The sequence below is a fragment of the Coregonus clupeaformis genome, chromosome 5 (assembly GCF_020615455.1).
Source record: "Coregonus clupeaformis isolate EN_2021a chromosome 5, ASM2061545v1, whole genome shotgun sequence".
NCBI classification, from domain to species: Eukaryota; Metazoa; Chordata; class Actinopteri; order Salmoniformes; family Salmonidae; genus Coregonus; species Coregonus clupeaformis.
The window spans coordinates 9,521,360-9,547,063 of NC_059196.1; the positions used below are offsets into that span (position 1 = coordinate 9,521,360).

At 41.4% G+C, this 25,704-nt stretch overlaps 1 protein-coding gene across 1 annotated transcript in view; it reads left to right on the forward strand.

Moving 5' to 3' along the window:
- LOC121560857 (glutamate receptor ionotropic, kainate 4-like) overlaps positions 1 to 25,704 on the forward strand; it is a 478,252-nt gene that overhangs the window by 377,661 nt on the left and 74,887 nt on the right. Inside the window, exon 9 of the mRNA XM_041873701.2 lies at positions 23,957 to 24,118. Within this exon, the coding sequence (XP_041729635.2) occupies positions 23,957 to 24,118 (162 nt within the window). The remainder of the gene's footprint in view (positions 1 to 23,956; positions 24,119 to 25,704) is intronic.

Genomic DNA, 25,704 nt, shown 5'->3' on the forward strand with positions numbered 1-25,704 from the left:
ACATTATATATTTACTACGACAGTACATTCAACCAAAAGCTAATATAACAAAGGCATCAGAGATTATTTATAATCTGTCACAGAAACTGGAATCCATCTCCCCAGATCAGTCAATAAATGCTTCTGGTATTGACTTATATGCTGCCCCTGTCTTCATGTTGTTGCTGGACATATCTTTTTTAAAATGTGTGTAGGTCACCTAAATCATCAGAAAAATTGCCCCTCCTGAGAATTTTTTCAGGAGCCGCCACTGATTGAATGTAAGGGGGCAATTACTTTTTCACACAGTGGAATTGGGTGTTGCATAACTTTGTTTATGAAATAAATATGTAATTGTTGTGTTATTTATTCACTTATGTTCCCTTTATCTAATATTAAGTTTTGGTTGAAGATCTGATAACATTCAATATCACAAATATGCAAAAGTAGAGAAAATTAGAAAGGGGGCAAATACTTTTTCATAGCACTGTATATACATATGCATATATGAATCAGCTCCTTACAGAAGTGGAGTTACAGTTAAATGGAGTTCAGTTGACTAGTTTTAATGGTAAGTGAACAGAGAACAGCTGTTCTTGTCTCTAATTGCCCAATGTGGTTTCCCGGCATGAAACGCCATCCATGGGAGCTATAAAGGGATGGTTGTATCTGCTCTGAGATCATCTCGTTAAGCCTCGCGGCAGTTGCTGAAGGTTAACCTGGGAAGTGACTTTTTGTATTGTCTGATTCGTCTCCGAGCACAACGCTGAGTCGTAGAGATACGGCTCGTTTTCAGGAGAGAGATACAGATTAGGTTTAATGTAATGTATTTTCATGTACAGTACTCATGTTTATTGGCAATATGTGACCTCGGACGATGACTCATTTATTTGTCCATTAGAATGTGTTTTTGTTGACATTGTGCATCGAAATGCCAATGTGAGGTGGCAGGGAATCACATTGTACAATAAAAAAATTATAAGGAATTTTCATTCACCTCGGTTTTAATATTACGAGCAACCATGCAGAACATGAATCAACCATCCATGATGTTACACAGCCAACACATGTATATACTTCTAGCAATGATCATTTTCATTCACCTACTCATTCGCATTCATAATCTTAAGAAGGATCATGCCGAACATTTATCTATGTAACACAGTAGGCGTGTAACACTGAAATCAGTCCCCCTCCCATGAGCCTGTGTATAGAGTACCACAGTATGAGTCATAATAGCCATAAGCTTACCCTGGAGTGATGTTCTGATAACCGTGTAAATCTCTCTAGGACAAGTTGACTTTTATCAATATATTTGCCTGTAATTAGCTGCTAATGTGTCTATCATAAAGAACGACAAATGCCATGATGATCTGGACGAGACTGTTGAATCGAGGCAAAGGTAAGAATCTCTGGATTAACTATATATATATATATTTTATCTTACGTTAGCTAAATGTAGTAATGAATATATTGGCAACATTTCTTTAAATGGACAATTCTGTGAACTGTTTTGTGCAAGTTTTAAATTGACACAATACCTGTTAGCAAAGGTGTCAGCTAGAGATGACGTGCAGGAGCTTGCAGGGATTTGTAGTTTTTCATGATGTCTACTTTGATGCTAATAAGCATTTTCGAATCTGAGAGTAAATAGAGCCGAATATATTGATAAAAGTCACCTTGTCCGAGAGAGATTAACTTGGTTATCAAAACTTCACGCCAGGGTAAGCCTACACAAAACACAACCCTTTTTTAAGTGTTTCTAAAATCCCCTATGGGAAAAGTGAATGGTGGAAAAACGATTGGAACCATTTCCCTGTTTGACCGCTAGGTTTTATGGGTATTATGACACCTCCACTGTGGGGCTCTATTCCCATCAGGTATCATCCAAGCTCCCCCTGCTTTACCCAGCATGCTCCTCTCCTCCTCTGACATCCCCATACATCTGTAGCCGGAGCGCTAGCCCTCTGACACACACTATGACAAACGACCTGCCACGCCATTTGCGTGCCTAATTTGTTTCCTCAAATCATCTCAAGATATGGCTCATAAAGAAATGGGGGCACTCGGCAAATGACTTCTAAACAGGATTCTGGTGTCGCTTGTCTGGGAATCAGGGTATAATATTTATCTTGGTGTTTGTTTTGCTTTGTTTGCCTTGGGTGTTTGTTTCCTGAGTGCAGTCATTCAGAGATGCGATGCAGGCTGATTGATTAAGGAGTGCGCTTGAAGGAGATTGCAGCCATTCCTCTTGTTCTTCCTGTCTCTGTCTGTCACAGCCATGATGTTATAGAGAATTACAGATTAGCTCCTCATAGGACAATGCAACATAACTTACAACCCATTGAGAGAAACCCAATGAGCAGCGTCATCTTGTTGAACATCATATTTGTCTGTGTCTTTGGGTGTGTGTGTGGATGGGGTTGTGTGTGCGTGTGTTTGTGTACAATGTGTGTGTTTGTATACAAGTCAAGTACCTCAATCCCCAAAATGTTGCAAATGAACTAATCAACAGCCTTTTTTTCGTGTGTGTGTGTGTGGGCATGTGTGAGTGAGTGTGCGTGCGTGTGTGCGTGTGTGTGTGTGCAACCCAGGGTCATTGAGTGGCAGTGCAGTGAGTAGCAGCTAATATTGTGGAAATGAAAAAGGGCAGCTGAAACTGTTGGAGAGGAATCCATGTCCACTCAAATAACATCAACCTGAGTTTTCTACATTGACTCATCACATTTTCCTCCATGGGGTCACTTATTGAGAGAGGCTTAGGTAAGGTTATAGGAAAGGAGCCATGGAGAAGGTTAATCCAGTGGAATCGGTTCAGTCAGTAGACATGATGCTCACACACACAAAAACAATTTTACCATCACTCCCTTGTTCTCTTATACAGTTTACATTTTAGTCATTTTAGCAGACGCTCTTATCCAGAGCGACTTACAGTTAGTGAGTGCATACATTTTCATACTGGCCCACCGTGGGAATCAAACCCACAACCCTGGCGTTGCAAGCGCCATGCTCTACCAACTGAGCTACATGGGGCGAGTCTAACTTCTTGGTGTATATGTGTACACTGTGTGTACAAAACATTAGGTACACCTTCCTATTGACTTGCACCCCCTTTTGCCCTTAAACCAGTCTCAATTCATCGGGGCATGAACTACAAGGTGTCGAAAGCATTCCACAGGTATGCTGGTCCATGTTGACTCCAATGCTTCCCACAGTTGTGTCAAGTTGGCTGGATGTCCTTTGGGTGGTGGACCATTCTTGAAACACTCAGGAAACTGTTGAGTGTGAAAAACACAGCAGCATTGCAGTTCTTGACACACTCAAACCGGTGTGCCTGGCACCTACTACCATACCCCGTTCATAGGCACTTAAATATTTTGTCTGCACCATTCACCCTCTAAATGGCACACATGCACAATCCATGTCTCAATTGTCTCAAGGCTTAAAAATCCTTCTTTAACCTGTCTCCCCCCCTTCATCTACACTGATTGAAGTGGATTTAATAGGTGACATGAATAACGGATCATAGGTTTCACCTGGATTCACCTGGTAAGTCTATGTCATGGAAAGAGCAGGTGTTCCTAATGTTTTGTACATTCAGTCAGTGTATAGATTTTTTCACTTAATGACAGGCCAGTCAATGAGGTATTACTGTCCCCGGGGCGAGGGAGATGGATGAGGGAGAATGATCATCAATGAGCAATCATTACGGGTAATGCGCTTAAATGTATGTCGCCCAGGGAAGAGCGATGAATTCTTTCACTGTGAATTCCTTCATTAACACATCAGCTCAGATAGCCAGCTTATTATGAGCCGGACCATGTGTTCCCTCGCAACATTAATTTAGCTTTCCTGCCTCCGAAGGATAGGGGCCTCGCCGTCCGGCAAGTAATGAATAATCAAGAAACAATCACTTCAGTTAATGATGCAGTCTGAATTAGTCCGGCAAGGTCGTGAAGAACGGAGTTGCAAACAGGCTGCGTTGATGAGCACCTATCTCTGCTGTTTGCTGTTTACAAGGCATTACAGTGGCGTTGTCTACTTAGCGTTAGCTGACAACAGTTTGAGCTTTAATGTAAACTCGGCACTGTCATCCAAAGTGAAAAGACATTAAAATACATTTTTGATTTTGAATTCAGTTGCTTTTCAAGTAAGTGGCTTTGAGTAGCTGCATAGGAGGAGAGTCACAGCATTTTAAGCAGCGCTCCCTTTGCAGATTTCTTCATAGCCTATACGATGGCAGACCTGATAGAGCTTTGTCACCTATACGTAGAGAGAATCGTCCATATTCACTTGGAAAACCCTCCCCTCTTCCCTCCCCTCCTCCTTCGGATTCCATCAGAGTAGTGTGTGTTGTGCATGCGTGTGCATCAGAGTGATTTTTTTGCCGTCCGATCCAAACTACTCGGCAGGATGGAATAAATCACATCCGGTTATGCACAGCGCCTCGTCGTCCGTCAGCAAGATGCCTAATGTCATTTGAAGGTTAGGCGAGCAGAAGATTGCGTCACTTTGAGGCCCCAGCGCACATGGCTTGGTTGACATATTATGGCCGTCGCCTAGCGGGGGCCATTTTCCTCCTGTTTGTTTTGTTCTTCATGTTTCGTTTCCTCGCCACACACCCATGATCTCTCTTGTCAAAGCCGTCATTTTCATGCATCTATGCTTGAGGAAGAGCTGCCGGTGTCTCTCGCTGTCACACACACGCATGCACACGCGCACACGTGCACACGCGCACACAGAGGAGGGAGATAGCAGGGTGGCCTTGCAGCCTGCTTAGTTAATGCCGGTAAGAAGGCAAAATATATCAGTCAGTCACATAGTGCTGTGACACAATGTGCACACACACGTGCACATGCAGACACACACACACACACTCACCACTCTCTCTCTCTCTCTCTCTCTCACGCAAGCACGCACACACACACACTCCCTATCTTCCCCTCTAACTCATACACTCACATAGTTTGTACAAATACACTCACATGTGTATCAGCTTGGTGGTCTTTGAAACCTGTACTGTGGTTAGCAAGCGGTTATAAGAGGTGGTACTGATCATTACAATATGACAGACATTATATAAAAATATGTAATAAAACTGGTGAAACTGAACTTCCTCTTCACGGAAATTGTCTGAGAAGTTACAACATAAATTGCGCTGCATATTTTAATTTGGCTCATCCCGTCTATTTGAAATGTTACTGTGTTTGCTCACAGCACAGTGTGTTTGTGAGAGGAAAATGTCACCCGTTTAGCAATTCTCTGACACCAGCTTGACTGAACGGTGGATTACAAAAAAAAAACACAACATCCCATGTCTCTGTTGTCTCTATGACTACACGCCATTTACAACTCCCAAACCTCGCCATTCAAAATGCTTTAAAAGTCATTCCACTGTGACACCCAAAATGATTTGGGATTTAATTAATTCCTGCTTATGTAAAGTTAATATTTCCGTGTTTAGACACAGAGTTTGAGAATCAATCAACTGAGTAATAGAAAAGGTAAAAGGCTACATGGAAAAGTGACAACAGAGGGAGGAGCCTCTCGTCAGAATATAAAGTATGTCATTATTTTGTCCTACGCTAATGCTGCATTGATGTGTTCACTTAAGCATTGCTTCCTTGTACTCGAGGGGGAAGATTACTCTGCATTTTTGCCAGTGCAGATAAATTCCAGCGATGGGATCAGCTTAATATTGCAGATAGATTGTAACTTCCATCAATGTAATTGTCTGCATCACTTCCAATCCCCCATGTTTTTTATATATATACTCCCCTTTATTACTTTTCAACCCCGCCATCCTTTGCCTACTTGGGGTAAATTAGTGAACAACAATGCTTAGGCCTCTACTTCCAGCTTATACTTACTATCTACATTTTATGGACACAGTCAATTTTACAATAATTATATTTTGTTTGTTTTTTTCTCCTGAACTTCTTCTACTCTCAACCTCTCCGATCATTTTCATGATGTCCATCCGGCCTGCCTCTACACGCCATATCTTTCTAACTGTGCTCTTTCCCAAAAGCTCCCAACATACAACCTATATACTTATTATGGACACAGTGTGCTTACATTATTAGTTATCTTGTTATTATTTGTTGTTAGTTGTTATTAGTCCTATCCTTCAACTCCATTCAACACCTCCCATCTATCTCTTAACACCATCCATATAGGATTTCTATTTGCCATATATATTTCAACTGTACTGTGATGTTTTACAAAAGTTCTGAACCTTTCTATTTTATTTTTTTCTACAGATTGTGAATTAAAAATAAACATTTTTGCTAAAAGTATTATTATATTATTGATCGATTGATTATGACTTTTCAGATCACCCAGTAATGCTATCTGCAAGGTTAGCTCCAGGTAAATATTGCAATCCTTTAGCCATTCCTGGACCTGTGTCCAAAAACAAGCTACAAATGGACACAACCAAAACAAATGATCTAATGATTCTGTCTCTTCACAGCAAAATCTGCAGAGCTGGGAAGATTGTATCCCCCATATAAATAACATTCTATTGGTAGCAAGAATTGTATATAATAATTTAAATTGAAAGATTCTAATTTTTGAATCCGGTGTCGTTTTGCGTGTCAGTTCATAAACACTATGCCATGGGATCGGTACGTCAAAAATCTCTTCCCAACTATTTTGCAATCTATATGGGACAGCTGTCAATCCTTTGGTCCTTAAATGAAACTAATATACTTTTTTATTTATCACAGTTTTCCTTAACCAATTATGTTCTTTAATGCAAGGCCGACAGACAAGTTCCTTACTTTCTCCCCCTTCCACTTTCCTCTTCCGTTTTTGCGGTAAGGCTGCAGTTATTTGGTTGTAATTTTGGGTAGAGCAGACATTTCCGTATGTTTTTGTTAACTGCATGTGCGACATAACTCCACCAGTCCTACCGATGATATCATTTACGAAGATTATACCTTTTTTAAACATTTTGTCAAAAAATAAAGGTTTTTTGTCAATTAGTATATTTAGAATTTAACCACAATATTTGTTGCATTATTTGTTCTGTCGTTTCTGGAGGATTAAATTAAAATTGCAACCAACTTTCTATGGCTTGTTTTAGAAATAGTGATATTTGGGAGATTATTTCATTTTCAAATAACTGAAAATGAGTGGTTGTAATCTGAATTAAGGTAAAATGGCCATTCTTGAACATTGGGTGAGACAATCTTACTAATTTGCTTGAGAACCAGTTCGGATTTAAGTATAACTGTCAAGGCGTGCTGAAGGTGGGTGTGGTGTAGGAATCATGCGCAGGACGCAGAGGCTCAGTCCAAAGGCTTTAGTGCAATATACAGTGGGGAAAAAAAGTATTTAGTCAGCCACCAATTGTGCAAGTTCTCCCACTTAAAAAGATGAGAGAGGCCTGTAATTTTCATCATAGGTACACGTCAACTATGACAGACAAAATGAGAAAAAAAATCCAGAAAAACACATTGTAGGATTTTTTAATGAATTTATTTGCAAATTATGGTGGAAAATAAGTATTTGGTCAATAACAAAAGTTTCTCAATACTTTGTTATATACCCTTTGTTGGCAATGACACAGGTCAAACGTTTTCTGTAAGTCTTCACAAGGTTTTCACACACTGTTGCTGGTATTTTGGCCCATTCCTCCATGCAGATCTCCTCTAGAGCAGTGATGTTTTGGGGCTGTCGCTGGGCAACACGGACTTTCAACTCCCTCCAAAGATTTTCTATGGGGTTGAGATCTGGAGACTGGCTAGGCCACTCCAGGACCTTGAAATGCTTCTTACGAAGCCACTCCTTCGTTGCCAGGGCGGTGTGTTTGGGATCATTGTCATGCTGAAAGACCCAGCCACGTTTCATCTTCAATGCCCTTGCTGATGGAAGGAGATTTTCACTTAAAATCTCACAATACATGGCCCCATTCATTCTTTCCTTTACACGGATCAGTCGTCCTGGTCCCTTTGCAGAAAAAACAGCCCCAAAGCATGTTTCCACCCCCATGCTTCACAGTAGGTATGGTGTTCTTTGGATGCAACTCAGCATTCTTTGTCCTCCAAACACGACGAGTTGAGTTTTTACCAAAAAGTTATATTTTGGTTTCATCTGACCATATGACATTCTCCCCAATCCTCTTCTGGATCATCCAAATGCACTCTAGCAAACTTCAGACGGGCCTGGACATGTACTGGCTTAAGCAGGGGGACACGTCTGGCACTGCATGATTTGAGTCCCTGGCGGCGTAGTGTGTTACTGATGGTAGGCTTTGTTACTTTGGTCCCAGCTCTCTGCAGGTCATTCACTAGGTCCCCCCGTGTGGTTCTGGGATTTTTGCTCACCGTTCTTGTGATCATTTTGACCCCACGGGGTGAGATCTTGCGTGGAGCCTCAGATCGAGGGAGATTGTCAGTGGTCTTGTATGTCTTCCATTTCCTAATAATTGCTCCCACAGTTGATTTCTTCAAACCAAGCTGCTTACCTATTGCAGATTCAGTCTTCCCAGCCTGGTAGGTCTACAGTTTTGTTTCTGGTGTGCTTTGACAGCTCTTTGGTCTTGGCCATAGTGGAGTTTGGAGTGTGACTGTTTGAGGTTGTGGACAGGTGTCTTTTATACTGATAACAAGTTCAAACAGGTGCCATTAATACAGGTAACGAGTGGAGGACAGAGGAGCCTCTTAAAGAAGAAGTTACAGGTCTGTGAGAGCCAGAAATCTTGCTTGTTTGTAGGTGACCAAATACTTATTTTCCACCATAATTTGCAAATAAATTCATTAAAATTCCTACAATGTAATTTTCTGGAATTTTTTTTCTCAATTTGTCTGCCATAGTTGACGTGTACCTATGATGAAAATTACAGGCCTCTCTCATCTTTTTAAGTGGGAGAACTTGCACAATTGGTGGCTGACTAAATACTTTTTTCCCCCACTGTATATTATATATATACAACAGAAGCACAATAAGCCCGAAGGCAAAATGCACGACGCACACAGGCGACAAAACAAATGACGCACAAACATGTGCAAACAACCCTCTCCAAACCACTGGAGGGAAAATGTAGCTCCAAACACGAAACAGAAGCGCAATCACACACAAACACAGACACACACAACGAGAACTAAATAGAACACTAACGAGGACTAACTAGACACAGGTGTACACCATTAAGACCAAACCAAACGAACATGAAACATTGATCGGTGGCAGCTAGTACTCCGAGGACGACGACCGCCGAAGCCTGCCCGAACCAGGAGGAGGAGCAGCCTCGGCCGAAACCGTGACAATAACTTTTGTATGACTGAAGCTTTTAGTGATAGGTCTAATGCTTTAATATTTACTAATTTCTGTCCTCCGAATTCATATTTATTATTTAAATAGGCCCGTTTAATTTTGTCTGGCTTGCCGTTCCAAATAAAATGGAATATTTTTTTCTCATATAATTTAAAAAACTGTTCGCTAGGCGTAGGCAAGACAATAAGCAAATAGGTAAACTGGGATAATACTAAAGAGTTAATCAGGGTGATTTTTCCACAAATTGACAGGTATTTACCTTTCCATGGTAGCAAGATCTTATCTATTTTTGCTAACTTTCTATTAAAATTTATTGAAGTGAGATCATTTATTTCCTTTGGGATATGTATTCCGAGTATATCCACATCACCATCAGACCATTTTATTGGTCAACTACATGGTAATGTAAAAAAAAAAAAAAAATTGTGATCCAATACGTAATATAGTACATTTGTCATAATTTGGTTGTAATTCAGAGAGGTTAGAAAATGTATCTAGATCCTCTATGAGGCTGTGGAGGGATTCTAGTTGTGGATTTAAAAGAAAACATGAATCATCAGCGTACAATGATACCTTTGTTTTTAAGCCCTGGATTTCTAATCCTCTGATATTCTTATTGGATCTGATTTTAATAGCTAACATCTCGATGGCCACAATAAATAGATATGCCGATAGTGGAGAACCTTGTTTCACTCCTCTTGACAGTTTAAAACTTTCTGAGAAATAGCCATTATTTTACACCTAGGGTTACTATACATGATTTTCACCCATTTTATAAGAGATTCTCCAAAATTGAAATGCTCCAGGCATTTATATATAAACCCCAGTCGTACTTTATCAAATGCCTTTTCGAAGTCTGCTATGAATAGCAGGCCTGGTTTCCCAGATTTTCCATAGTGTTCTATTGTTTCCAATACTAGCCTTATATTATCTCCAATGTATCTTCCATGTAAAAAACCTGTCTGATTAGAATGAATAATATCCGACAATACCTTTTTAATTCTATGCGCTATACATTTTGCATCACAACACTGAAGTGTAAGGGGCCTCCAATTTTTTTAATGGACTGGATCTTTATATTTTCCACTTGTATCCTGTTTCAGTAATAATGAGATCAGACCTTCTTCTTGAGTGTCAGATAATCTACCATTTACATAGGAGTGGTTAAAACATGCTAATAACGGTCCTCTTAGTATATCAAAAAAGGTTTGGTATACCTCGACTGGTATGCCATCCAACCCTGGAGTTTTCCCGGACTTAAAGTCTTTAATTGCATCCAGAAGATCCTCCTCTGTAATTTCACCTTCAAATTAGTCTTTCTGTATGGCTGTTAATTTTACATTATCAATAGAAAAAAAAGCTCTACAATTAGCTTCAGTTAGAGGAGATGGAGGTGACTGAAAATAAAACATATGCTTAAAGTACTTTGTTTCCTCCTTCAAAATATCATTTGACTCCGTCAATTGTAACCAGTTTCATTAAATTATTTTTGGTAGCATTCCTATGTTGAAGATTAAATAAGAATTGTGTGCATTTTTCCCCATATTCCATCCATTGCTTTATTTTTATAATATATTACACTTGATATTTCTTGAATAAGTTTCTTTCATTTCTTTTTGTTTTTCCTCTAATTTATTCTGAGCCTCTATGTTACAGTTTTTATTGCCATCTATCTGTTCTGTTAGGCTTTCTATTTCCTTTGTTAGTATAAACTCTTTTGACCTAAATAGCTTTTGTTTTCGAGATGAGTACTGAATTGCATGGCCTCTAAAGGCACATTTAAAGGTGTCCCATACAATAAGGGGATGTGCTGTACCTATGTTATGTCGGAAAAAGTCAGTTATAAATTCCTTTGTCCTAATTAAAAATAAATTTTCATCCAATAGGCTTTGATTAAATTTCCAATATCCTCGCCCACGTGGAAATTCAGTAAGAGTAATGTATATGCCAATTATATGATGGTCCGACCGCATTCTGTCCCCTATCAACACTTTTAGTTAGATTACTGTGTGTCACCCTCTTTGCAGCTCTCTTTCTCTCACCCTGTGCGAATGTCTTCATGGCTCAGTTTTGGCAATTGCATTGCCTGCTATAGCATCTCATTACCCCTGTCAGAGGCATTTACTTTATGCCCTTAACATACAGTTATGTTCTGTTGAGACCGTAATTCTCCATATTTAAGGCCTGTAAATGCCCTAGAGCAAGGATGGGAAACTCCAGTCCTCGGTGGTGTCACACTTTTGCTCCAGCTGACTCCAATAATCAACTAATCATAAAATGCAATTAGTTTAATCAGCTCCGTCCCCCGAGAGTGCGCGTGCGTGCATGTGCCTGCATGCGTGTGTATTCACTTATCCAATTGAGCTGATTGTGACATTCAGTATTGAAAACTGTGGAAAATCTGGAAACTTTTAACTTCTTACTTTTCTTTTGCTTTGTAAATCAAACTCCCTCTAAATCAGCGGCGGCCATTGTTGCGTGACCTTTCTTCCCATATTTCATGCTCTATGAAATAGAGTCTCTCTATTCAATTGTTTGTCTTATGCCAAGCGCTTGCTTTTGTGTTCTCGCACCTTCAGCATTTACTTCAGAACCATAACAATGTTTATGCTAGCGTCTCCAATCTCTTGGCTACTTGGCTTACATTAATTGGCATAATGGAGCTCTCATTTTGACATATTACCATATTGTATTGTAATTATCACTCGCCTCTGCCAAGGCGAACAATGTGGTCGATAAAGGATTGGCTTTAACTGATAATAGAGATGAAGGTACTGGCAATGTGACCTTGTTTAGGTCTCTGTCTGTATTGGATCTATCTGAAATCAAAAGGTGTGTGTGTTTGTGTTGTCTGAGGAGGGATGGGATGAGAGCAGAAGACTAATTTCCGTTTGATCAAATGGACAAATAAAGTTGTATTGCACCATATTGTATCAGTTTCATCTGAAACTGTTGAATACCTGGCTTCAGCAGCAGCCATTTCCTTGGCCAGGGTGAAATAATCTTCTCTCCTCAATATTCATCAGCCTGTCTTGTCCATACTGTAGGTGATAAAGTGGTACGGGGCTCGGTCCAGAGTATCAGGGGAGTCACTTGGCCTCCAGAGATCGATAGCAAGCGCTCAGGGCTCACCAAAATGAGAGTTTCCATCGGCTGTGTGAGATAAACCCTGCAGTCTTGTCTCGTCTGAGTCCAACTCACAGGCTGTGAGGCTCATCTCTCACATACCACGAGATGAGACAACCCCAGGCAAACTTTGGCGTGAACCCACTGCTGCAAAAGTACAAGATTTGTCATCCATATTTCAGTGTTTTCTGTCTCTCCGCAAATTGCCTCTGTGTTCAGGATTCCTTACCTCGGAGCCCTTCATACAGAGAGCAGCATTCATTTGTAATTGAAGTGGAATAGTTCCTTTTTAATAGTATTTTTCAGGTGTAACATCATTGGGTTTTCTGTTTCTATTGCCTTGTTCCACTGGGATTAGAGAGAGAATGGAGATAGTGTAAAAATGTCAGTTCATATTCTCAGCATATGCTGTACTCTGCGAAATTCATGGAGTTTGCGGCCTTGTCCACTACTAGTTTATTCAGGAGATCATGTCTCTTCCACCTTATAAATGGGCTATTATTGTTGCAGGCTCAGCCATAATTCTCTGAATAATGGATCCGAAAGCGGTCATTTATTTTTAACATTCAGCAGAAAAGCGAACTAGTTTTTGATAAATGCCCCTATTAAACAATTTCAAATAAAGGTAATGCATCTTCCACTTCCACCATGCCGCGCTGAGATGTACAGTAATAAAAGCATTGCATGCATTATTGCCATCATCTCTTATGAACCCATAGGAATATGATACTGTATTACTTTCATAGGTTACGTCCCAAATGGCACCCTATTCCCTTAATAGTACACAACTTTTGACCATGGGGCACACAGGGAATAGGGTGTCATTTGGGACCAATATTTACTGTTGACTAAGACAGAGGAAATTAAATATTAATTCATCAACTTTCAGTATTACCTCTCTATATAATGAGCGTGAGAGCTGTGCTGACATTTAGTAATTCTCCTTACTCCCCAGTCTCTGTAATTAAGGCAGCAGGACGGTTTGGAGCCTCCGACTGAATTTACATGGCAATTGATATGAGCATGAAATGACTTATTGCCTAAAACACTGCGTTAACATTCCAGCTATTAGTGTAATCACTGTGCCACTAGAATTGGATTTCATTATTGCACACAGACAGAGCTGCCTGGGCTGAGAAGGTATTACTGTCTTCTTCCACCGTACAAAAGGATATCATTAATTGATATTGTAAAATAAATATGCCAATTTAAAGATATGATACTCAATCAGTAGGTAATGGAGCCCTTGGTATTACGTAGGATGTTCCATGAGGGACCATCATCATCACCATCCTCAAACTCCAGATCTGTTGACCATAAACTTCTTCCAGTAGCTTCAATCACCAGCAACGTTTGCAGTTTTAAGTGGTTGAAGCCACTTATCTTTCTTCCCATGCAGTGCCTTTCTGTTGTACAGTATGCACGTTTCATGAATCCCTGATGGAATGCCTCAGTGCTCTCTCTTGTGTATGGGGCCTTGAAATCGCATAACATGCAGCTACAACACCAACAAGGCTTTTTCAAGTGTTTTGGTACTCAAGGACAATAGCTACTCTGCAAACATAACCCTCTTATAACTCCCTTGTTCAGTAGGCTACTACAAAAGACCCTTTTGCTGCTCTCCTCCACTTAATATTACACTTAACACGAACATTCAGCGACATTTCTCAAAATTAACATAAGCTGTGACTTTTCTTTCACATTGAACGTAACTCACAGAAAGCAAAAGATGAGGTAATATTGGTTTCAGTCAGTTATCATGTACCTGTAGAAGATGTGTATTTAACCGCTTGGAGTAAATTTCTCTTTAGTCAAATGTCTCTGACGTTTATTAAAGCGGCCTTGAAAACAATGCATGTCCACCTTTGCTCATGGTAGGCATTCGCAGCTGTACAGCTTGCTAATGCTAGCATGCTTTTCTTTCTAATGTTAACATGCTTGTTACTCTGCATTAGCTTCTTGACATTGAGCTATACGGCTTGTTAATGCTAACATGCTTTTTTATGTTAGCTTCTTGACATTGCTGCTGTTATACAATTCGCCTCTCAAGATATACAGTTTGTAGAACACAATCCTATGTGCATGCTGAAATGTAGTCTAATTCTATCTTCGAGTATGTTTGGATGCTCCTGGAACTTAGAGAGTATGCAAGCTCACTATAATCTTGGCACTTCCATCCTATTTGAGATCGATGGAAACAGGGACAAGTCTGAGTTTCCATAGGGTTTCGACATCACATACATACTCCGTGGGTCATGCTTGGGTTAGAGAATACCCTTCAAAATATGGTTGGATTTTGTGTGTTTGCTTATTAGCAAACATAGCTTAGCAAGTATGTTACACAAAGGGTCCTTACTAATGGAAGATTACCTGACAGGCATTAAAATTGTGTTAGATTCTATGTATTTGCTAAATAATGTGTTTGTTAGCAAGTATGCTCAGCATTACAAAACAAATAGTTTTTGAAAGATAGCAGGAGAAGGAGTCTAGCTGTGTGGCCCCTGTTGGTTGGGCCCCCAGCAGCTGTTTGAATGTGTGTGTGTGTGTGTGTGTGGTCCCTGACAGTGCACAACAGTAAGGTAACAGCCAGGTCTCCGGGGAGCTCATTATTCAGCTCTCACCTTGGATACACCACAACAAACAGAATGTGGGAGAGTCTTTTTATGTTTGTGTGCATGTGCCTGCCTGTCTGCGACGCGCATGTGTGTGTCTGTTAGTCTGCCTGTGTTTTTCAGAATATGCTATTAAGAGGGTCCAGGAGGTGCCAGCAGGGGAACAGCGGGTTGGCCCAACTCCTCGTTTCTGATTGATCTCCAGGTGACAGGCTGTGTCAGGGGGCCCATCGCCAAGCTGTCAGCTGGAGGCCACCGGGGCCAGCCTACCTGGCCCCCCTCTCACACTTATCTCTGTCTTTTCTGCTGCTCTTTATGCAAGCAGGGATGTGTGCAGGAATGTGTGTGTGAGGGTGAGGGGGTCGTAGGGGGTTGTGGGTCAGGTAAGGAAGGGTGGGTGGGTGGGGGTTGTGTGTGCGTGCATGTACACGTGTGTACAGTTCCTTCAGAAAGTATTCATACCCCTTGACTTATTCCACATTTTGTTGTGTTATAATATATATATATATAATATAATATATATAATAATAATATGCCATTTAGCAGACGCTTTTATCCAAAGCGACTTACAGTCGTGCGTGCATACATTTTTTTTTTTGTGTATGGGTGGTCCCGGGGATCGAACCCACTACCTTGGCGTTACAAGCGCCGTGCTCTACCAGCTGAGCTACAGAGGACCACAGCCTGAATTCAAAATGGATTCAATTGTTTTACTTTTTTTCTTCAAGCTCTGTCAAGTTGGTTGTTGATCATTGCTAGACAGTCATTTTCAAGTCTTGCCATAGACTTTAAAGCCGATTTAAGTCAAAACTGTAACTAGGCCACTCAGGAACATTCAATGTTGTCGTGGTAAGCTACTCCAGTGTATATTTGGCCTTGTGTTTATGTTATTGTCCTGCTGAAAGGTGAATTTGTCTCCCAGTTTCTGTTGGAAAGCAGACTGAACCAGGTTTTCCTATAGGATTTTGCCTGTGCTTAGTTCTATTCCATTTATTTTTATCCTAAAAAAAAACTCCCCAGTTTGATGACAAGCATACCCATAACATGACACATCCACCACTATGCTTGAAAATATGAAGAGTGGTACTCAGTGATTTGTTTTGGATTTGCCCCAAACATAACACTTTGTATTCAGGACATAAAATTAATTTTTTGCAGTTTTACTTTAGTGTCTTATTGCAAACAGGGTGCATGTTTTGGAATATTTTTTATTCGGTACAGGCTAATTCTACCTTGGAGTATGCTTGGATGCTCTTGTCATTTAGGTTAGTATTGTGTAGTATCTACAATGTTGTTCATCCATCCTCAGTTTTCTCCTATCACAGCCATTAAACTCTGTAACTGTTTTAAAGTCACCATTGGCCTCATGGTGAAATCCCTGAGTGGTTTCCTTCCTTTCCAGCAACTGAGTTAGGAAGGACGCCGGTATCTTTGTCGTGATTAGGTGTATTGATACACCATCCAAAGAGTAATGAATAACTTCACCATGCTCAAAGGGATATTCAATGTCTGCTTTTTTTATTTTGGCCCATCTATCAATAGGTGCCCTTCTTTGCGAGGCATTGGAAAATCTTCCTGGTCTTTGTGGTTGAATCTGTTTGAAATTCACTGCTCGACTGTGGGACATTACAGATAATTGTATATATGGGGTACAAAGATGAGGTAGCCATTCAAAAATCATGTTAAATACTCAAGACATTTTAGCTTTTCATTTGTAATTACTTTGTATTTCTAAAAACATAATTCCACTTTGACATTATGGGCTGTTGTGTGTAGGCTAGTAACACAAAATCTCAATTTAATCAATTTTATATTCAGGCTGTAACACAACAAAATGTGGAAAAAGTCAATGGGTGTGAATACTTTCTGAATGCACTTTAGCTTTTATTAGGTACACGAAAATGGATCGCTCCCCAAACCATCACATTACCACCACTATGCTTGACCATTGGTATAAGGTTCTTACTGTGGATTGCAGTGTTTGGTTTTCGGCAGGCATAATGGGACCCATGTCGTCCAAAAAGTTATACTTTTGACTCATTTGTCCATAGAACATTCTTCCAAGAGTCTTGATGATCATCCACGTGCTTCCAGGTGCTTTTTGGAAAAACTTAAGTCAACGTTTTGAACGAGATGGGTCCCATTATGTCTGCCAAAAACCAAACATTGCATTCCACAGTAAGAACCTCATACCAACGTTCAAGCATGGTGGTGGTAGTGTAATGGTTTGGTGATGCTTTGCTGCCTCAGGACCTAGACGACTTGCCTGAATAGAAGGAACCATTAATTGACATCCGTCTGTGAGCTGAAGCTGAAGTGCAGCTGGGTCATGCAGCAAGACAATGATCCAAAACACACAATCAATTCTACATGAAAATGGCTAAAAAGCAACAAATGTGAAGTTTTGGAATGGTCTAGTCAAAGTCCAGACCTAATTTTAATTGAGATGTTGTGGCAGGACTTGAATCGAGTAGATCATGCTTGAAAACCCACAAATGTCGCTGAGTTAAAGCAGTTCTGCATGCAAGAGTGGGCCAAAATTCCTCCACAGCGATGTGAGAGACTGATCTCATCCAGCACCAGAAGTCCCACAAGAATGAGAAACGCTTCAAGAGTGACCAGTGTGACTACTGCTGCAGACAAGAGCGCCACATGCTGATGCACAGGCGCACGCACACAGGAGAGAAGCCTTACTCCTGTAGCCAGTGCGAGAAGACCTTCCGTCAGAAGCAGCTCCTCGACATGCACTTCCGGCGCTACCATGACCCCAACTTTGTGCCGACTGCCTTTGTGTGCACAAAGTGTGGCAAGACCTTCACCCGCAGGAACACCATGGCCAGACATGCAGAGAACTGTAACGGGGATCCTGGTGAAGGAGAGAATGGAACCCCACCCAAGAGAGGACGAGGTGGGAGGAAGAGGAAGATGCGCTCAAGGAAGGACGATGATGACGACGACAGTGAGGACAATGCTGATCCTGAGCTGGATGACATTGATGAAGAGGATGAGGAGGCTGAGGCGGCACTGCTGGAGGACGAAGAAGAGGAGGAGGAGTAGATGGAGTTGGAGCAGGCTCCACCCACCAAGCCTATCCCTGCCCCTGTGGAGCCTCCCGTGAAGAGGAAACGCGGTAGACCCCCCAAGAATGCGCCCAAACCCGCCTCACCTGCCAAAGCTAGCAAGGCTACCCCTAAGGGCAAGGCTGCTGCAGCAGCAGCCATCATCCAGGTGGAGGATGAGAATACAGGTGCCATAGAGAACATCATAGTGAAGAATGAGCCAGAGGCTAAGCAGGCTGCCATAGAGGTGGTGGTTGAGCAGTCAGAGGAGGCAGAGGCAGGGGTGGCGCTGCCTGTAGCAGAGGTTGCGTCCAACGGAGATCTCACCCCTGAGATGATCCTCAGCATGATGGACCGGTGATCTAGCCCACACAGACAGCTCAAGGACTTCCCCCTTCTCTCAACCTTTCCCTTCAAGTCCACCCTCTTCATATGATCTGCCATATTACAAACCACTCCGCTTTACTCTTTATTTTCATAATTTCTTTTTAACAAATCTGTGTTTCTTTTCACTCTCAAACCCACATCCTTCCATGCATTCACTGTAACAGTTTAAGTTCCAATTGTTTTGGTCTGGGGTGGCAGGTAGCTTAGTGGGTAAGAGCGTTGTGCCATTAACCGAAAGGTCGCTGGTTCTAATCCCCGAGCTGACTAGGTGAAAAATCTGTCGATGTGCCCTTAAGCAAGGCACTTAATCCTAATTACTCCTGTAAGTCGCTCTGGATAAGAGCGTCTGCTAAATGACGTAAATGTAATTTGGTTGCAGTCATTGCAGCTAAAGGTGGCACAACCAGTTATTGAGTGTAAGGGGGCAATTACTTTTCCACACAGGGGAGTTGAGTGTTGCATAACCTTATTTTAAAAAATAAAGTAAGTATCAATTTTGTTAGCTAGGTTTCTCCAGACGCCGCTGGTGGATATTTGGTGGCCTTGTGTTTCATGTGTTTGACTGCACCCAGGAGGGGCATACTTAATGACCATCTCATTTGCACGGGCTCCTCTCCTAATGATCTATTAAAGTGCACTTAAAGAGTAATTATGGTGCCACTCCCGTTGGGCTTGTCAGGGTACACTGGGGACAGGTGATGGGAAGACCATGAAACTGTCACCAGCGCACAGATGGTAGTCAATAAAGGTGTGGTGGGGACTTTAACTCAACTGTTCCAATGTTGTAGCCCTTTACACTTGTAACCGTATACGGGGTTGAAAATGGCAGATTTGGACACTGATAAGCGCCTAAATTGGAACAGCAGTGGCTGTACAGTAACATGCTATACATGACGTCAGAGCTCAGGGTCTCCGCTTCACAGCTATGTATGGGTTTTGACGGAGAGCCTTTCTGAACTTGAGCACCCCGGGAGACAAGAATTTGCCCCCCATCCCTCCCGCTAATTGTCTGAGTGAGGGAAATGTTGTAAATTAAGAGTACTCGATGTATTTTGAAATATGACATGTTGAGGATTATAATAAATACCGCTTTGATGTCATACAAGCAAGCCAAACACCCGTGAGTCCAAATGTGCACTTCATATTTCCATACCATATAACTCATGTAATACGGCGTCAACATTTATGATCACTATGTTTGATGTACAGTTACAAGATCACATGGTGTCATACCCTAGGTTGTCCTGAACAGAATTAGCCTATGTTTGTTGTATTGTGAAGACAATTGTAGTGTACCACGCATCTGAATGCACTCATGACTCCATTCTATACGCACCAAAATGATGATCTGCTTCTCTGAATTGCCTTTTGAAAGCCGAACACTGTAAGATCATATTTTATCATTTAGCTAGTCATGTTGGCAGTAGAACAAACATTCAAATGATGCCCACCTGACCCAGATTGCATTTTAATAATGGACCATTTTTAAACAACAACAGTAATTGTGTGATGGCAGGAAGGCAGGCCTGTGTTCCAAATAAAACTACAAGTGTGTTTGCTCTAGTTCCTCAACGGCAACAGCTAGGAGAGACACCTTATAGTTGACTTCTTTGAGTCATAAAGGTGCATTGAAATGACATAGGAACTGTGCACACTTTGGAGAGGTGTGTGGCCACTTGGAGACACCAGTTAGAACTCTCACTCAAACCCTTGTCATTGTTTTGTCTTATGTTGAACCTAGCCCACATTTTCCAAGAATATTCTTATCATGTTAATGAATGTATCCAGAGTATTTTCAGATTTAATTATCAACAAAAGAACAATAAATGTAATACACACCTAAAATCAACAGTGTAATGTTGTCTCAGGTGAACTGTTGTCCTCACCTTTAGTCTAATAATTTTCCCATAATCTCCTAACTGTTCCCTTTGAATTGCTACCATGGTTATGCATATGCTTTCCATATTTCTTCTGTAAGAAACATTTCAATTCAGCTCTATCCATATAGTCCAATTCCCACAAGTGTAAATTGTTAAAGTAAAGCGAAGTGAATTGAAGTGTGTGTGTGTGTGTGTGTGTGTGTGTGTGTGTAAAATGTATCCACTCATGTAGTTTTTTTTATAGTTGCCGGATAAGAAGGGTCAGCGCCCATATATTATGCTATATTCATAATTAAATATACTGATTATAAATATTGAATGTAATTAAATGTTTTAAGATGAGGGGGGTAGTTCCAATTGTACTCAGGGCTGTGAACAACACCACAATCCATGTTGGAAATGTTCTCATGAATTAATGAATGAATAAATTAATATTTCGGCATGTTTATATTAATACTCATTCATAAAGAATTAAGCACGGCGAAAACTCAGCTTTCCTTTCATCAAGTGCTGTGTGTTTCACTCCTCAATATCTATTTATCTCAAGTTCTCAATGTCCTGAATGCACCTGGCAGAAAGTGCAAAAACAATCTGCCAAGAGTGTTCCTCGAAAACATCAAAACATCGGAAGCTAGTGCTTCAACTTCGATTGATGTGCAGCGAGTCGCCTTAAACTTCATTTTGTTTTCAGATTGCTTTTCATCACCAGGCATGGACAGAAAGGCACTAATTTAAATCAGATACAGAGACAATATGCCTAAGAGAGAGTCAATCAAAAAGAGCTGTGTTATCACTAAACGGGATGGTGTTGTTGGTCTAGATAGGGAAGACGTAAGGCTGCCAGTTTGCATTGCGGTCTGTAGCTAGTGATGCTAAGGGAATTCACCAGGGGCTTTCGCCTGTTCTGTTCTCCCTCAGGGGCTCTGATGAAAAAGACTTTGTTCCACCGTGGCCTGCTCACTTTCTCCTACTCTTCTAGTGTTTGTTGTAAAAGCACCAGAATCTAATTGGGCTTTGATCCAGTGCTGCAGAGGAACCCGCTAACACGCTACCTTATCTAATCCCTGGGATTTGAAAGGCTACTGCTGGTGTCTTGTGAGGTTCTTGTTCTCAGAGGGATTCTCTTCCCACTCAACTCACCAGCCCCAACCCCTATTATTGAGGATTGGACGCGCAAGCACACAGACACAGACTCAGCACAGACACACACACACACACCCCTGCCCTCTAACCCCATCCTCTCTCCTGTCTTCCACAGTAAAGTAGTCTGTCTCTGACTAAACTGTCTGAAGCCTGGGCACCGTTCCTCCTCCTCCTCTGCTTTTCCACCTCCTTCCCCTCTATATGTATCATATCTGTCCCCGGGCTCAGCGAGGTGACAGGTGGTGTCACTGTTATAGACTATAGCACTGGCACTGACACCTGAGGGTGACTAGGCTGATATCTCTATTAACCTTCTGGTGACGTCCTCCCCAACGCTCGGGAGCCACCAGACTGAACTTAGGGACATCAGAGTAGAAGTTGTTTTTCATCATCAATCTTCATTTCCATGTGCTTGTTCCAGGCTGTACGCACATGCTCACGCATGTATGAACATGCATTAAACTACAGTGAGGGAAAAAAGTATTTGATCCCCTGCTGATTTTGTACGTTTGCCCACTGACAAAGAAATGATCAGTCTTTCATTTATATGGTACGTTTATTTGAACAGTGAGAGAGAGAATAACAACAAACATTTGTATAAATTCATTAGCATTTTAATGAGGGAAATAAGTATTTGAACCCCTCTCATTCAGAAAGATTTCTGGCTCCCAGGTGTCTTTTATACAGGTAACGAGCTGAAATTAGGAGCACACTCTTAAAGGGAGTGCTCCTAATCTCAGCTTGTTACCTGTATAAAAGACACCTGTCCACAGAAGCAATCATTCAATCAGATTCCAAACTCTCCACCATGGCCAAGACCAAAGAGCTCTCCAAGGATGTCAGGGACAAGATTGTAGACCTACACAAGGCTGGAATGGGCTACAAGACCATCGCCAAACAGCTTGGTGAGAAGGTGACAACAGTTGGTGCGATTATTCGCAAATGGAAGAAACACAAAATAACTGTCAATCTCCCTTGGCCTGGGGCTCCATGCAAGATCTCACCTCGTGGAGTTGCAATGATCATGAGAACAGTGAGGAATCAGCCCAGAACTACACGGGAGGATCTTGTCAATGATCTCAAGGCAGCTGGGACCATAGTCACCAAGAAAACAATTGGTAACACACTACGCCGTGAAGGACTGAAATCCTGCAGCGCCCGCAAGGTCCCCCTGCTCAAGAAAGCACATATACAGGCCCGTCTGAAGTTTGCCAATGAACATCTGAATGATTCAGAGGAGAACTGGGTGAAAGTGTTGTGGTCAGATGAGACCAAAATCGAGCTCTTTGGCATCAACTCAACTCGCCGTGTTTGGAGGAGGAGGAATGCTGCCTATGACCCCAAGAACATCATCCCCACCGTCAAACAAGTAGGTGGAAACATTGTGCTATGGGGGTGTTTTTCTGCTAAGGGGACAGGACAACTTCACCGCATCAAAGGGATGATGGACGGGGCCATGTACCGTCAAATCTTGGGTGAGAACCTCCTTCCCTCAGCCAGGGCATTGAAAATGGGTCGTGGATGGGTATTCCAGCATGACAATGACCCAAAACACACGGCCAAGGCAACAAAGGAGTGGCTCAAGAAGAAGCACATTAAGGTCCTGTAGTGACCTAGCCAGTCTCCAGACCTTAATCCCATAGAAAATCTGTGGAGGGAGCTGAAGGTTCGAGTTGCCAAATGTCAGGCTCGAAACCTTAATGACTTGGAGAAGATCTGCAAAGAGGAGTGGGACAAAATCCCTCCTGAGTTGTGTGCAAACCTCTGACCTCTGTGATTGCCAACAAGGGTTTTGCCATCAAATACTTATTTCCCTCATTAAAATGCAAATCAATTTATAACATTTTTTTGTTGTTGTTATTCTGTCTCTCACTGTTCAAATAAACCTACCATTAAAATTATAGACTGATCATGTCTTTGTCAGTGGGCAAACGTACAAAATCAGCAGGGGATCAAATACTTTTTTCCCCTCACTGTACTAAAGGAACACATGCCCACATTAATGCACACACACACACACACACATACATACACACACCACACACACACACACACTCTGAAGGAATTACGTGGGTTGTGTATATGTTAGGAATCTTAATCATCTGGAATAATGAACTTAATATAATGAAACTTCAAGTAAATAAATGAAATTGGGGCTAAACGTATTAGATTAGCATGTGCCCTTTTCCCTGACTTAAATATTCCATTACATTTTAGTCATTTAGCAGACGCTCTTATCCCGAGTGACTTACAGTTAGTGAGTGCATACATTTTCATACTGGCCCCCCGTGGGAATCGAACCCACAACCCTGGCGTTGCAAGCGCCATGCTCTACCAACTGAGCTACATGGGAGCTACATTCAATCACATATCTCCATATATCGAGGCAACTAAACGTGATTTATGTTGGACATGTCCAAGCCCTTGTCATATACTGTACATACCTAATACCATTATACCTTTGACCCTCTGACTCCTCCCTCTGCAGGAATTCTCTCTGCTGCGATTGGACGACGTGCCCAGTGAGCTGGTCAACATTCTGGGCTTTTCTGTCTTCAACCGAACACATCCCTTCTTCCAGGATTTCCTCCTCAGCCTCAACCGTTCCTGGCAGGAAAACTGTGACCACGCCCCCTTCGCCGGCACACCGGTGAGACCAGGGTTCAGATTTATGTAGGACAGAGATGATGACAGCAGCTAGACAATCATATCTGGTCTCCATAATATATTTATATCTGAAGGTTCTGTAATGTTGCAGATAGAAATGTAACAAATAGACCTGATGATTCCCAATCCTACTCTAGCATGTACAATTGGAAATTCAGCTCTGCTAGTTACATTTCTATCTGCAACCAAACAGAGTGTTCAGATATCTATGCAGAAAATATATTATTATCTAGCACAGTGTTTCTTAATCCTGTTCCTGGGAACCCAAAGGGGTGCACATTTTAGTTTTTGGAATAGTACTAAAAACCTGATTCCATTCATCACAATTTGATTATGAGTTGATTAGTAGAATTTAGATTTGGGGAAATGATCTGCTTCATTTGTTAAATATCTATCTGCAACCTTCTGAAAGTTTCATCCTCCTGAATACACCCTAGCTCTTTTCCCAAATTATACATTATCCCCACACGTGTGTCTGCGAGACTCCGCTTCATTACAAGCCATTAGATGTTTAAGAATGTTAAGGCTTGAAGTCTTTCTGTGCCTTTAATACAGTTGTAATAATAATAATAATAATATGCCATTTAGCAGACGCTTTTATCCAAAGCAACTTACAGTCATGCGTGCATACATTTTTGTGTATGGGTGGTCCCGGGGATCGAACCCACTACCTTGGAGTTACAAGCGCTGTGCTCTACCAGCTGAGCTACAGAGGACCACCCATACTGTTGTCTGTGTAGTCGTTAATTAGTCATTTTTAAAGATCTAATTCGTTAGTTACGTTACTGGTAGTGCAGTACATAACATTAACATAACATTGTTCCATGCTGTATTTGGAAAATTTTAACACAATTTATCATACTTGTGTAAACGAGAAGTTTTCTCACATCAAACAGAGAGTGACGAGTAATTCATTAATTGGGTTTATTGAAGTTTGGTTTCTTAATTAAGCCCTCAAGAAAGATTTTGAAAAATCAATGGCTGCTGTTTTAGAAACCAGCTGTTTTTCTCTAGTTGTTATTTTCCCTCTTAATTAGGAGTTATCTTTAATTAATCACAGGTTGTTTTGTAGTCAGATCAGATAGAGCACTAAGAGCAGTGGAGGGATAACAGCTCTGAGCCCCTAATAAAATGAGAGAGAGAGAGAGAGAGAGAGAGAGAGAGAGAGAGAGAGAGAGAGAGAGAGAGAGAGAGAGAGAGAGAGAGAGAGAGAGAGAGAGAGAGAGAGAGAGAGAGAGAGAGAGAGAGAGAGAGAGAGAGAGAGAGAGAGAGAGAGAGAGAGAGAGCCCTTCTCTCCCTGCTATTCATCTGCAGTGTTCCAGGGAGCTCTTTCATATCAGGTTCCATTTTTAAAGACCCCATCTCTCTCAGCTGTACAGTGTCATGGGAATGAGAGAGGTGGAGGGACGGAAGAGAGCGAGGTGAGGAGGAATTGAGAGGGGTGGGGGGCATTACAGTGACTTGCAACCAAAGTAGACATGCTGTTCAATGTTAAAGAGACATTTCACTCCAAAATCAGTGTCAGATATTTTCAGACCTAAAAATGTGTTTAATTATTGAGATAGGTCC